Source organism: Hemiscyllium ocellatum, chromosome 11, assembly GCF_020745735.1.
Source record: "Hemiscyllium ocellatum isolate sHemOce1 chromosome 11, sHemOce1.pat.X.cur, whole genome shotgun sequence".
Lineage (NCBI taxonomy): Eukaryota > Metazoa > Chordata > Chondrichthyes > Orectolobiformes > Hemiscylliidae > Hemiscyllium > Hemiscyllium ocellatum.
The window spans coordinates 4,317,630-4,331,993 of NC_083411.1; the positions used below are offsets into that span (position 1 = coordinate 4,317,630).

General features: G+C 38.6%; 1 protein-coding gene across 2 annotated transcripts in view; it reads right to left on the minus strand.

Annotated features, from left to right (window-relative positions):
* The window catches only part of atp11c (ATPase phospholipid transporting 11C), a 169,944-nt gene that overhangs the window by 24,509 nt on the left and 131,071 nt on the right, over positions 1-14,364 (minus strand). For both annotated transcript variants that reach the window (XM_060832399.1, XM_060832398.1), the window contains exons 22-28: positions 12,621-12,766; positions 12,124-12,183; positions 11,652-11,779; positions 7,387-7,522; positions 6,509-6,574; positions 4,267-4,370; positions 1,793-1,949 (exon numbers count right to left, since the gene is read on the minus strand). In XM_060832399.1, the coding sequence (XP_060688382.1) occupies positions 1,793-1,949; positions 4,267-4,370; positions 6,509-6,574; positions 7,387-7,522; positions 11,652-11,779; positions 12,124-12,183; positions 12,621-12,766 (797 nt within the window). The remainder of the gene's footprint in view (positions 1-1,792; positions 1,950-4,266; positions 4,371-6,508; positions 6,575-7,386; positions 7,523-11,651; positions 11,780-12,123; positions 12,184-12,620; positions 12,767-14,364) is intronic.

Below are 14,364 nucleotides of genomic sequence, written 5' to 3' on the forward strand. Positions count from 1 at the left end.
TTGGATTGCCACTTGAACTGGAATGCCAGACCAAAAGTTGGAAAACGGGATTATGCTGGACGGCCACTTGTCAGACAACACTTATTTGATGAGCTGCAGGCCTCCTCCCGTGACGTAAATTTCTGAGATTTCCGTGTCACTCTTCCTGTTTACAGTCTTTCACACAATCCACTACTGAAATTCAGATGAGGTTTACTTTGTTTTTTTAAAGCACCTAATTATCATGATGAATGAAACCAGAGTTTGGGAGTGAGGATGGAAGTTAGTGCATACACATGACGATAGCACAAAACCATTCTAAAAGGCACCAAAATATCAGATAGGCAGACCAAACCTACACTACAAATAATGGATAATAAAGTGCTCCTACAAAATCCAAAAGTTGGCTGTTCTTCAATTAAACATTGCACTCATTACTGGTTTCCAAAAACAATGCAGAAGTAGTTACTGTCCGGAAAATCTAAATACAGTGGATAGATTATTTGACATGATTTGTGTAAATAAACTTTACAGGCAAGGCAGGGTTAAAATGGCATCTTTTAAACTTCTCAAAAACACAAATAGATGTGATTCAAAAGTAATAGTTTTCCTGTATTTTCAGTCCACAGTGAAAACTCTGATTTAGAAAGAAGATTAAGCCAGCATTTTCTAAGCCACAATTAGGTGAAGTACGAACTGGAATTTAGTTTATAAATTTATGACTTACTTTGCATCTAAATTATCTAAATGCCATAATTTCTCTTTCAGCTATCCTTTCCAGTCTTATTTCCCATCCTTTAAACTTCACAATATAGAAATTGTTTCTCTCCCTGTTAAACCTCTCCCACTATACACAAACACAGATGGACATATACACTCCTGCATCCTCCAGCATGCAGCAAATCATTTATACCTCATTTTAGTGGTTTAGTTGAAGTAGCTATTGCTTCCCAAGAGCAAAAAAATGAGTTTGCCAAATCTTTGAAAATAAACTTTAATGTTTGAAATCATGGAAAATCAGCACAAGGGGGTGTATTGCTCCCTCGAGTTTGTCAGGATTAGTTACAATGCAGAGCATGGGAGATCAGAGAAAATTAATTTCTTCTGCTAAATCTCAATTAGGAGGTGGATAATCACAGTGATCTGCAATTATTGAAGCAGGAATATCTTTTCCTTCTAGAAACAGCAGCAAGCGGATTTGGAAAATCCACAAAAACTTCCTGTATCTTAATTATTTTCACAGAAAAAGTATTGACATAAGAAAAACATACTCAGCTACTGAAAACAATTTCATTTTCTTTGTGCAATTTTTTTCAGCAGATTTGGGTGAAAACTAAGATTTGACAAAAACCAATTTAAAAGCTATTTAGGTTATAAAGGTGGAATAATTACTCATTTACACCGGCCTCTCAGAAAGTAATGTACAAGCATTTTATTGTAATCACACCAAACAGAAGTTATATTCGAGGAAAAGATTTCCTGTTCCCCTCCAATTAGTAAAAATTCTCCTGGCAATATTAAGTGATACTAACAGCAAAATAGAAAAACACAACAATCTATTGTCAAGCTTTGCTCCCTGATAAATATATTTTTGGAAATGCAAAGTTATAACACTTAAACAATGCAAGAAAGCAATTTATTCAGAATACGTGAGTAACAATATGATATTATCCTTAGCTTTCAGTCATATCTGTATACCTATGGTCAGTTGTTTACTCTAACAGATGTTAAATGGTCACTTGACAAGAATACAGGTTGCATACAAACATATAATGTCAAAAAGTGAATGACATTTTGATGTTTCAACACCTACCTGCAGTCTGCCTTTGTCTGGGTGCTTGCTCAAGACTTTTACCATAACGTCAGGCATCAAACTGACAGTTATTAATAAAATTATAGTAAGCCATGCTGAAACAGAAGTCAGCATCTGTGCAAAGACAAAGTACATTCTTTGCTGCTTCAGGAAAGGCCTAGCAGAAAGAAATTAATACAGTTAGGTTCAAAGTTTAAGCCCCACACACAGTGTACATTTAAGTAAGCACAGAATGCTTGCACAGAGAGACTTTTTTGTATTTACAAGGGTGATATAAATCTGATGCTGGAAAAGCGCAGCTGGTCAGGCAGCATCCAAGGAGCAGGAGAGTCAATGTTTCGGGCATGAGCCCTTCTTCAGCATCTCCAGTATCTGCAGCCCTCATTTTCTCCTGATATAAATCTGATATCAAAGTGTCAACAGTTTACAACAAATATAGTTAAAATATGCATCAGCAATCTGACCAAACTTTCAGAGATACAGATGCGCCACTACCTTGAGTTATGAACATGTTGCAGCTAAATTATATCTTCAAAATATGCACTAAAAATACAACAGTACTTTAAAAAACCTGACAAAATTCAGTGTTGTCAACATTCTAAATATTAAACAGATCTCACATTACATATTTTCTTCCCAAAGCTCCTGAAAATGAAGTTTTAAAAAATATGATTATGAATTTAGCGAAACATTAATATTCCAGAAATGACATGCTTGAAATGTACATTCAAGTTGCGTTTACAACAATTAAAATAACTCTCAGAAATCACTGCTAAAAAACAGAAATGAAGTCAAATTGTTTCATCTCATGCTTATTAAGATTGAAATACAAGTAAACCACCTTTAGAAATGACAGATGGTGATGGAGGAGTTATAAATTGCCTTTCGGACTGCAGGCCTGTGACAGCGATGTGTCACAAGGATCGGTACTGGTTCCACTGCTTTTTGTCATTTATATTGGATGTGAATATAGGAGGAATGGTTATTAGGTTTGCAGAAAAATTGATGATGTACTGGACAGAAAAGAAGATTATCTCAGTACAACAGACCTTGATCAGATGGGCCAATGGGCCAAAGAGTAGAGATGGAGCTTAATTTAGATTAATGAGAGATGCTGTATTTTGGACAGGCAAATCAGGGCAGATCTCACAGACTTAATGGGAGGGTCTTTGGGAGTATTGCTGAATAAAGAGACCTTGGAATGCAGATTCATATTTCCTTGAAGGTGGAGTCAAAGGTAAACAGGGTAGTGAAGAATGTGCTTGTTACATTTACCTTCAATGGTTTGTGCATTGTGTACAGTCATTTGGAGGTCATGTTGCGGCTGTACAGGACATTGGTTAGGCGACTTTTGGAATACTGAGTTCAATTCTGCTCTGTCTACTTTGGAAAGATGTTATGAAACTTAAAAGAGTGCAGAAAAGATCTCCAAGGACACTGCTGGAATTGGTGGGTTTGAGCTATAGGTAGAGGCTGAATACGCTGAGGCTATTTTCCTGGAGCTGAGGGGTGACTTTTGGAGGTTTATAAATCACGAATAGGGTGAATATCCAAGGTCTATTTCCCGGGGTAGGAGAGTCCAAAACTAGAGGGCAAAGGTTTAATATGAAAGGGGAAAGATTTAAAAGGGATCCAAAGGGCAACCTTTTCACACAGAAGGTGGTACTTGCATGGAATAAGCTGCCAGAGAAAGTGGAGTAGGCTGGTACAATTGCAACATTTAAAAGACATCTGGATGGTTACATCAACTTGAAAGATTTAAGGGATATAGGCCAAATCATGGTAAATTGGACTAGATTAATTTAGCCGTTCCTAATGAAGGGCTTTTGCCTGAAACATCGATTTCCTTGCTCCTCTGATGCTGTGCTTTTCCAGCACCATTCTAATCTAGATTAGTTTAGGATATCTGGCTGGCGTAGATGAGTTGGACCGAAGGATCTCTTTCTGTGTTGTACAACTCTAATACTGAACAACCTTTTCAGCCTGAGAAGTTACTGCGAATTGATTGGACGATTGTCAGCGTGGAGGTGGAGCAGAAACGGTCAATCATCTTAGTTAAATTATTAAATTCAAAACCAGTAAGTCTACTCTAAATTCAAATACTTTGACTAATCATAATTGACTCACATGGTTTGAATTTAATTAGTTAGACTCTGAGCCAGGAGACAGTCCTCTTGCGGCACAGTGGTACTGTCCCTACCCTTGGATCGTGAGGACTGGGTTCATGTCCAATCTAATAAGTTACAACTCACACAACAAAATAATAAAACAGTGCGGTCATCTCATATTAACTGCAGAGTTACAGGGATAGGCTAGCGGAGTGAGAATGGGTGGAATGCTCTTCAGATGGTTGGTACAGATTAGATGGACCAAATGGCCTGCTTCCACACTGTAGGGATTCTGACTTCTATGATAATTTTCACTTTGACAAAGTGTAGCCTCTTTAAATTGTGCTAGTTTTTAAATTTACTTACCATATGATGCCACCCCAAAAGAAAGAGAAGATGACGAAAAAGACTAAAGAGCCCCATATTACAAAGTGGTTGATCCACGTCCAGTATTGAGTGTCCAATACAAGCTGAAAATACAATAAGAATGATGCGAGATGAAAGCTGTGTATTAAAGACCAGATTCCTTAATAAGAAGAACATAAAGCACTTGACACTTTTAAAATTGGTATTATAGTAGTTAATTTCAAACAAAATCATGAATATAACAAGTTCAATATCAAAATAATTCAAATAAATTCTTAGTAAACTAATTCTAAATTGATCACAAACATATGAAAATGTTGCAATGGTACCAGATCTTTTAAAAACCATTTATTCCTAGTTATTCATTACTATAGCCAATGCTGAGTGTTTCTGATGCAAGGCTTTCAGCTTCCACCAAATGAGTTAAAATCAGATTCCTTCTATTCGATAGATCATGACTGTGTCATACAAGATAGATCTGACTTATCCAAAATCCAAACTGATTTTTGATCAAAAGCATAAGGTGTTGGAGCTCTGAAATAAGCAAACAAAATGCTTGAAGCACTTTGTACAGATCCTGCCAGATTTGCAGAGACAAAAACACCAAATTATTGTTTCAGGCTTGATACAATCCATCAGAAGGACCTCTGATCTTTAATCATAAGCTGTAATGATAACTCACTCTGTAGATGTTGCCAGATCTGCTGAGCATTTCCAGTATTTTCTGTTTTTAATTTAATACTCAGGAAGAGTAAGTTTAAGGTCCAACCACCAGATAGCTAGATGTTTAGATTTCGAGGGAGAAGGAAATGTTAGCTCGTAGGTAAACCAGAGACATTATTCAGAACCAGGGGGAATAGGCTTTGTGGCCTCCTTCACCATACATGGTCACACACCTAGTTCACCCTCGACTTATTGCACATCTCTCAAATTATTTTAATGTCCAAAAATAATTTCTGCAAGCAGATTATGTCATTCCTGAAGAACTATGGGCACTTTTACTACATTGTGTCCAACGTCTAAGTAGTACACGAATAACTTAGAGCATTGAAAATCAACTTGCATCAGCAGAGTTGTTTCAGTGTTAAATAGCCACATTTGAAATAAATTTACAACATTGAGAACTTCATTTTTAAGCAATTAGGTCTAGTTCTGTTCTGAAAGAAGAGTCACAATGGATTTGAAATGTAAACTCTATTTCTATCTCCACAAACGCTGCCAGACCCGCCAAGTCTCTCCAGCACTTGAAGGTTTTTATCTATCTATCTAACTCATTGTTTGGATATATCCCAACTAGGTTTCCATAGCAAACACTCTTTGGCCAAAATTAATTAATAGACTTCGTCGTTTTTGCATTTATTTTGCACCCAACATGTTCCTAGAAAGACAGCTGGTCTCATCACTCCGTCTGTCTTATGTGTGAATGTGCACTTATTTGGATTTGTAAGAGATATAGTTTAAGTTTACATCAGTCATTAATAATCTGCCAAACTTAAGGAATAGGTCTGTGAAATAATTAAGTTCTTGTTTTTTGCTCATTGTAAATGAGGTTTCTTTTTCAAATCAATCAGGCATTAACAATCCTAGGAATTAAATTGGTTAAATTTAAAACTCATGATGACTTGCAGAATACTGTGGTGATCTCCAGGGTACTATTCCTACCAAAATTGCAAAAGTATTCACTCCCTCCACCACCAAAACACAGTGGCAGCAGTAAGTACCACATACAAGATGCACTGCAGCAACTCATCAAGGATCCCTTGACAACACTTTTTTAACCAGACCTCAAACATATAGATGATCAATGGCAACAGATGCATGGTACATCACCATCTGTAACTTCACCTTCGAGTCATGCACCATCCTGACTAGGAATTACAGCACAAATTCTTTATTGTTACTGCTTCAAAGTCCTGGAAACTCATCAATAGCTGTGTGTGCACCGATACAACATGGATCATAACACTTCAATAAAGTGGCACATCTACACTTTCTTCTGGGCAAGAAGCTACGTCCTTGTTTTAGACAATCATTTCATGAATGAATATTAGCTTCTGTTTTAAATTTGAAAGCATAATTAAGATAGAGCTGTGTTTTAATGATAAATATCTTGCAAACTTGGTTAAAAATTCTGGATGAAATTACACAGACATGATGCAAGAAGCAACAAACTAAAATTAATACTATTTTCACATGTTCTCTAGCTTTAATAAACCGTAACTTTTTCTTTAAATGCACAGACCTTCAGATTAACTGTAAATACCAGAACAGTGAAGACAATTGTTCCAAAAGTCCAATTTCCATAAACCTGCAATACACAACACAAGGTCAAACACCAAATATCAGTTGAATACACAAAGTAGGTTAACTCAGAGCATCAGTTAAATTTCAAAATATAAAAGTAAACAGTGATTTTTAAAAAAAATCTAATTAGCTCATTACATACACGTAGGGTGCCTCAGCTTGCATTGCTCAATGGAAAACAGAGCTTTATTTCCTAATGTTGTCATGCACTATGTTCTGTAACTGTAATGCAAGCAAAAATCTTCAGTACAGGTTGCTAAGGAAACAAAATGGTTTTGGGAGTAAATCGCTGTTCAGGTCTTCCTCGAGGTTTTCAACTAGTAAAGTGTCATAACATGGATGAATGAATTAATAAATGTGCACAACTGCAAACAACCAACTGGAGCAAGGTGTAGGCTGTTACCAGAACCACCAACAGGAAGCTCTATCCCTCACATTGAGGAGAGTCAGAAGAGTCAAACTTCCCTCTCTTACACAACCTAATGGTTGGCTCAAGATCAAGACATGTGCTGGGCCAAGAGTTATTCATACATCTTCACTGCAGTAAATATAGCTTGGAGTGATTTTCTGAGAAGTAACTCTTCAGTGATCCGATGATATATTTTTTCTGTTTATGGGATCTGGTTCTACATTTACTTATATGGAGATAATCACATTTCAAAATAAGTAATTCTAAGATGACTGCGGATGGTGCTAAAACTAAAATTTGGAGTACTGAAATAAGTAAAAAACATAAGTTTTAATATAGTTTTCAGACTGCTAAATGATCAAAATTGACAATATGGTCATTAATAATGGAAGTAGTTTTGTACTCACCTGACCACTGTCTGTAAGGGTTGAATTGTCATAGAGGAAATAAGCCCCAAAGAAAAACACGAGACCATTGAATAGCCCCAGAAATGTCCAATAAAGGAAAGGCTTCCATTGTAGCAATGCATTGTTAGCAATATTCCTGCATTACATAGGAAAAGAGATAGACAAAGCATAGCTATATCAAAACTTCAAATTCCTTCAGAACACTGCTTAACATACTGAAAATGTATAGACTCATCAATGTATCATCTGTATTTATAATAGCTGCTGACCACTAGTGACTGAAATAGCTTAAAAAGTGACTTAAAAAGAGAACTCAATATTAATAGAAACCAGATTAGCTTATGTGTGTGGGCTGTGCACACTGCCCTGAGATGTACTTGTCCAAAACAGTAGCATAAATTGCCAAAAATGTAACAGATAAAGTGCCAGCTCCTCTTTTGCATGAGGTTTGTGCTTCTTTGGTTAGGTGAAAAACAAAGCACTATCATATGGCAGTACAGCATCGTGACATTGATGCTATCTCGGTGTTAAAAATTTGAAAAGATGTCATGCAAATGCCAAGTTTTCATATATTCAAATTTGCTGATAGAATAATAGGCAGGAGGGCACGGTGCAATGAAGATGTAAAAAATCTGCAAGGGACAACAGATAAGGTTGAGTGAGTGGCAGAAATTTTGGCAGATGGAGTTTAATTTAGGTTGTGGTTGGAAGAATCAAAAGGCAGACTATTATTTAAGTGGAAAGAAAGTCTCCAAAGTGAGCTGAGAGGGATCAGTGTTCTTGAGCATGAAACAAAATGTTAGCAAAAATTAAAACCGCCTTTATTGCTAGGAGGTTCAAGTTTATAATATCCTGTCCAGGATATTAGGTAAAAACAATGACTGCAGATGCTGGAAACCAGAGTCTAGATTAGAATGATGCTGGAAAAGCACAGCAGTTCAGGCAGCATCTGAGGAGCAGCAAAATCGTCATTTCAGGCAAAAGCCCTTCATTAGGAATAAAGGCAGAGAGCCTGAAGGGTGGAGAGATAAACTAGAGGATGGTGGGGGTGGGGTGAAAGTAGCATAAAGTACAATGGGTGAGTGGGGGAGGGGATGAAGGTGATAGGGCAGGGGGAGGGTGGAATGGATAGGTGGAAAAGAAGATAGGCAGGTAGGACAAGTCATGGGGACAGTGCTGAGCTGGAAGTTTGGAACTGGGGTGAGGTGGGGGAAGGGGAAATGAGGAAACTGTTGAAGTCCACATTGATGCCCTGGGGTTGAAGTGTTCCGAGGCGGAAGATGAGGCATTCTTCCTCCAGGCATCGGGCGGGGAGGGAGTGGCGGTGAAGGAGGCCCAGGACCTCCATGTCCTCGGCAGAGTGGGAGGGGGAGTTGAAGTGTTGGGCCACAGGGCGGTGTGGTTGATTGGTGCGGGTGTCCCAGAGATGTACCCTAAAGCGCTCTGCTAGAAGGCATCCAGTCCCCTCAGTGTAGAGGAGACCGCATCGGGAGCAACGGATACAATAAATGATATTGGAGGGATGATGTGCAGGTAAAACTTTGATGGATGTGGAAGGCTCCTTTAGGGCCTTGGATGGAGGTGAGGTAGGTGGTGTGGGCACAGGTTTTGCAATTCCTGTGGTAGCAGGGGAAGGTGCCAGGATGGGAGGGTGGGTTGTAGCGGGATGTGGACCTGACTAGGTAGTCACGGAGGGAATGGTTTTTGCGGCGGAAAAAGGGGTCAGGAGGGAAATATATCCTTGCTGGTGGGGTCCGTTTGGAGGTGGCAGAAATGTCGGTAGATGATTAGGTTTATGCGAAGCTTGGTAGGGTGGAAGAAGTGTACCAGGGCCGTTCTGTCCTTGTTACAGTTGGAGGGGTGGGGTCTGAGGGCAGAGGTGCGGAATGTGGACGAGATGTGTTGGAGGGCATCTTTAACCTCGTGGGAAGGGAAATTGCAGTCTCTAAAGAAGGGGGCCATCTGGTGTGTTCTGTGGTGGAACTGGTCCTCCTGGGAGAAGATACGGAGGAGGTAGAGGAATTGGGAATACGGGATGGCATTTTTTCAAGAGGTAGGGTGGGAAGAGGTGTAACCCAGGTACCTGTGGGAGTCGGTAGGTTTGTAAAAAATGTCGGTATACAGGATATTGAGGAGGTTGCACCTGGAGTACTGCGTACAGTTTTGGTTCCCATTTCTAAGAAAAGATGCACTGCCATTGGAAGTTGTTCACTAGGTGGATTACTGGCATTATAATGTTGACACATCAAGAATGGCTACATAATTTAGGATTTTATACATTAGATTTTAGGAGGAGAGTGAACTTCTGAAATATATGACATTTTGTGGAGTTTGACAGTGTAGACATTGAGATGATATTGCCGATGGTGGGGCAGTCCAAAACTAGGCAGCACTATGAAAAGAGGACACTCATTTAAAACTGGTATGAAGAAATTTCACCTTCCAAAGGACAGTAAATATCTGGAACTCTCTCATCCAGGCAGTTTTGGAGTCAAACAGCATGGAAACAGACCCTTCAGTCCAGCCAGTCTACATAGACCATGTTCCCAAACTAAACTAGTCCCACCTGCTTGTACTTGGCCCATGTCACTCCAAACTTATCCAAATGTCTTTTAAGCTTGGTAACTGTACTTGAATCCACCACTTTCTTTGACAGTTCAGTCCACACACAAACCATCCTCTCTGTAAAAATGTTGTCCCTCATGATCTTTTTAAAACTTTCTCCTCTCACATTAAAAACATGCCCCCTAATTTTGAACTCCCCCACCCAATGGAAAAGACCCATTGTCATTTACTTTATCTATGCCACTCGTGATTTTATAAACCTCAATAAGGTCAGCCCTCAACCTCCCAGACTCCAGTGAAAAATGTTTCAGCCTTTCCAGTCTATTTTTATATCTTAAACTCTTCATTACTGGCAATAACCTGGTAAATCTCTTCTGAACCCATACCAGTTTAATAATATCCTTCCAAGAACAGGGCAACTACAATTGCGCACAGTACTCTGAACAAGGTCTCACCCACGTAACATACAACCTCGAGGTGATGTCTGAACTCCTATTGTCAATGTCCCAGCAATGAAGACAAATGCGTTAAATCCCTTCTTAGCCGCCTGTCACGCAAATTTCAAAGAATTACACACCTGAACCCCGAGGTCTCTCTGTTCTACAACATTCCCTAGGGCCTACCATTAATTGTGTAAGTCCTGTCCTTGTTTGTATTACCAAAATACAATACCTCAAATTTATCCAATTAAACTCGTCAGTCCATTGACCTGAATAATCAAGATCTCTTTGTACTCTTAAATCACCTCCTTCACTATCCACGATACCACCAATGTGTGTTATCCCCAAACTTACTAACCATGCTCCTATTTTTCTCATCTAAATCATTTATATAAATGACAAATAAAGCAAACCCAGTACCAATCCATGTGGAACACCACTGGTCACAGGCCTCAGAATTGTGGAGGCTAGATTACAAAATATTCTCAACTTTTAATTTATTTTTAAAAGTTTACTCCTATAATCTGTAATGATGGACTTTTTATTTCTTTATTTTTCTAATTATTTTTTCCGTAAAAATTTGTACTTATGAATCTATACCTGGGTACTCTTACACCTTAAATGGTGCCGTTAAGTGGTGACTTGTAAACTTTTCACTATACTAATTTGAGTGAATGTGACAATAAAGCTAATTCTAATTCTAAAAAAGTCACACTCTTGAAATAATTGGGGAGTTGAGGGCTGAGGTGCTGGTTCAAAACAGGAGTTGAGGCCTGAAGCAGGTAGGCCATAAAATGGTGCAGCAAGCTTGAGAGACCATATGGCCTACTTCTGCTGCAATTTCTTGTGCTTTTATGTTCCAGTAGACAGCAATACTTGACAAAATCGCTAAATCAGTGAATTATCCAATCTCCTGATACAACTCCTCAAAATTAGGGAGATATTACAAAATAAAAATTATAGCATTAAACACATGCAACGATATTAAAATTAAAGCAAGAATCTTACAAGCAGCCAGTTTGAGGTGGAGGATGAAGCAACACCTTTACAGACTACAAATTGGGAGCATGCTTTGGAAAACAGCAATCTTACCATAAGCAACCCAACAGTTTTGTGGCTTTTTAGACTTTGCTGTGCAGGTACCTCATTGAGATATTTGTCAAGATTAACACAATTCTTACTAATGCTACAAAATATATCAGAATACTCTGCAGGGCTCTTGGCAATAATCTTTAATAGGTAGTTAGAGTTATTATTTACCTGTACAGAGAGGGATCTTTTTTCAGCATTTCAATGCTTATATGCTGTTCCAGCAGACCATACAACAATATTGGCAGAGAAGTGAAGCAGATATTATAAAATGTAAGGTAAGTTGCATCATACAGTGGCTTATGGAAAGAAATAGTGAAATAAAAAGTCAGTGCAAACTTTCACAACTGAATTAACCATTAAATCAATACATGCAAACAAAGCTTCAGGTTTAGGTTTTGTAGTTCAAGATGAGAGGGTAGGACAGACGAACAAAGTATAGCTCAGATGGATGAGTAGGATAAAAAACAACGTGGAACAAAGTGGAGTTGGGAGTGAAAGGTTTTGTTTTTCATCAAACCCGAAGGAGTTTTACATTGCACCTCAAATTTTGGTATAATTTGAGATTAAAGTTTTTGGGAACTATCTTTCTAGGTCAAGGGCAATCTTACAAATAGAGTAACAGTTACACGATAATACAAACCTGCTGAGAGAATCCACAGTAGAACTGGTATAAAAATTGAGGAAAGATGAAGCAAAGATTCTGTAAAAGAAAACACCACCAAATAACTCAAATTCACAAAGGTGGGTACTTTTGGACATTTCATTATGTTTAAGACACTATAGAAATTAAATCTGTTGCTTCACTGATCTAGTTCAGGCTTTCATGGAAAAACCATTTAGATTCCTCCCACGCAGCAATCAAGAAATTTATTAGCTTTGCTTTAAAAATATGAGCATAAACCAGCATGTGAGAAAGATATTGCAGTGTGTTATCAACAAGTATTTTGTTCGACTGCCTTTAAGTTAAAGCTTTTGAATATTAAAAGACTGCTGGACAACCTCCCTAAGATGGACAGTTTTCTTTATTTTTCGTTTACACATGACAATGCTGAACAAAATTCCAATATTACAGAGACAAAGAATTGAAAATGTAGAGGTACTGCAAATATTAGCTCTCAGACATATTGAAAAGTATACCTTGTAGAAGAAATACTGAACGAGGTGTGCTATCCGAATGTAGTACAAATGTCCATGAGCAAGAAGAAGCTTCTGCAGATGTTTAAACTTTGGTATTGCATAATCACTGTTCCTCGCTGCTTGGCGACCCTCCTTGCCTTTTAAACCTGAAATAAATTTAAGAAAGACCATTTGAATCAATTCAAGGTCACTACTTTAAAATGACCAAAAGATGAAAAATTGCCGATACCTCTCATTCGCGGTAAGTATGCCAAGAATTCAAGAAAAAGGACCCACAGCAGGCCATATAATCCCATGAGCCTGCCCCACCATTTACAGATTGGAATCATAGAATGATTTCAGCACAAATAGCTATTCTCATCTGCCCAAGCTCTACTTAACAGTAAACCAGCAATTCCTACATCTCACTTCGCTCTCCAGGTAGTTGAATTTCCTTTTGAAAACCATGAGTGAATCTACCTCTACCACACTCTCAGGCAGAGTATTTCACTTCCTAACTACTCAATGCATTAATTTTATAAAAAGATGCCCTCTCATGTTTATTTTGGTTCTGTTGCCATTCACTTTTAATTGGGTGTGCTTGACTGTGTCAACTTATGAATTCCTTCCAACTGCTCTGTCTGGACCCACTTATGATTTTGAATTTCTACCAAATTCCTTTCAATCTTCTTAAGGGGAAAAAAAAACACAGCTTCTCAAATCTATGCACAAAACTAAAGTTTCTCATCCCTGGAATTATATTTGCAAATTATTTTTGCAAATTAAATAATATCATGCAACTCCATTTTTTAAAACTCAACTCCACTTCTGTGCCCTCGCCCTTGATTTCCTTTAGATTAGATTCCCTACAGTATGGAAACAGGTCCTTCGGCCCAACAAGTCCATACCGACCCTCCGAAGAGTAGCCCACCTAAACGCTTTCACCTACCCTATATTTACCCCTGACTAATGCACCTACTATGAGCAATTTAGCATGACCAATTCACCTGGCCTGTACATCTTTGGGTAAAAAATGAGGTCTGCAGATGCTGGAGATCACAGCTGCAAATGTGTTGCTGGTCAAAGCACAGCAGGTTAGGCAGCATCTCAGGAATAGAGAATTCGACGTTTCGAGCATAAGCCCTTCAAATATTCCTGATGAAGGGCTTATGCTCGAAACGTCGAATTCTCTATTCCTGAGATGCTGCCTAACCTGCTGTGCTTTGACCAGCAACACATTTGCAGCTGTACATCTTTGGATCGTGGAAGGAAACCGGAGCACCTGGAGAAAACTCACGCAGAAACGGGGAGAATGTGTGTGGAGCTTGCACAGTCCCCTGAGGTGGGAATCAAACCCAGGTCCCTGGCGCTGTGAGGCAGCAGTGCTAACCACTGAACCACCGTGCCGTCCCTGTCAACCATTGTTTAGGTATCCTCAAGTATTGAGCAGCCACAGCCTACTGGATAGATAATTCCAAAGAATCACAACACAGTGAGGAAATGTCTGCATCATTTACTCTGTCAAAGTGTCAAGTTCTCCAAAAACTTTCTATATTTTAAAGAGACAATTTGTCATTTTCTAAACTCCATTTGGTCCATCCTACTCACTCACCTAGGGATTCAATTAACCATTTTTAAAAATTCGTTCACTGAATGTGGATGTCACTGGCCAGGCCTGCATTTAAGAGCCATAATGTTAAACTTTCTACGGCATTTAAAAAAGCCGTTCGTCAAACATCCAACTATTCTAATCCCATTTTCCAGG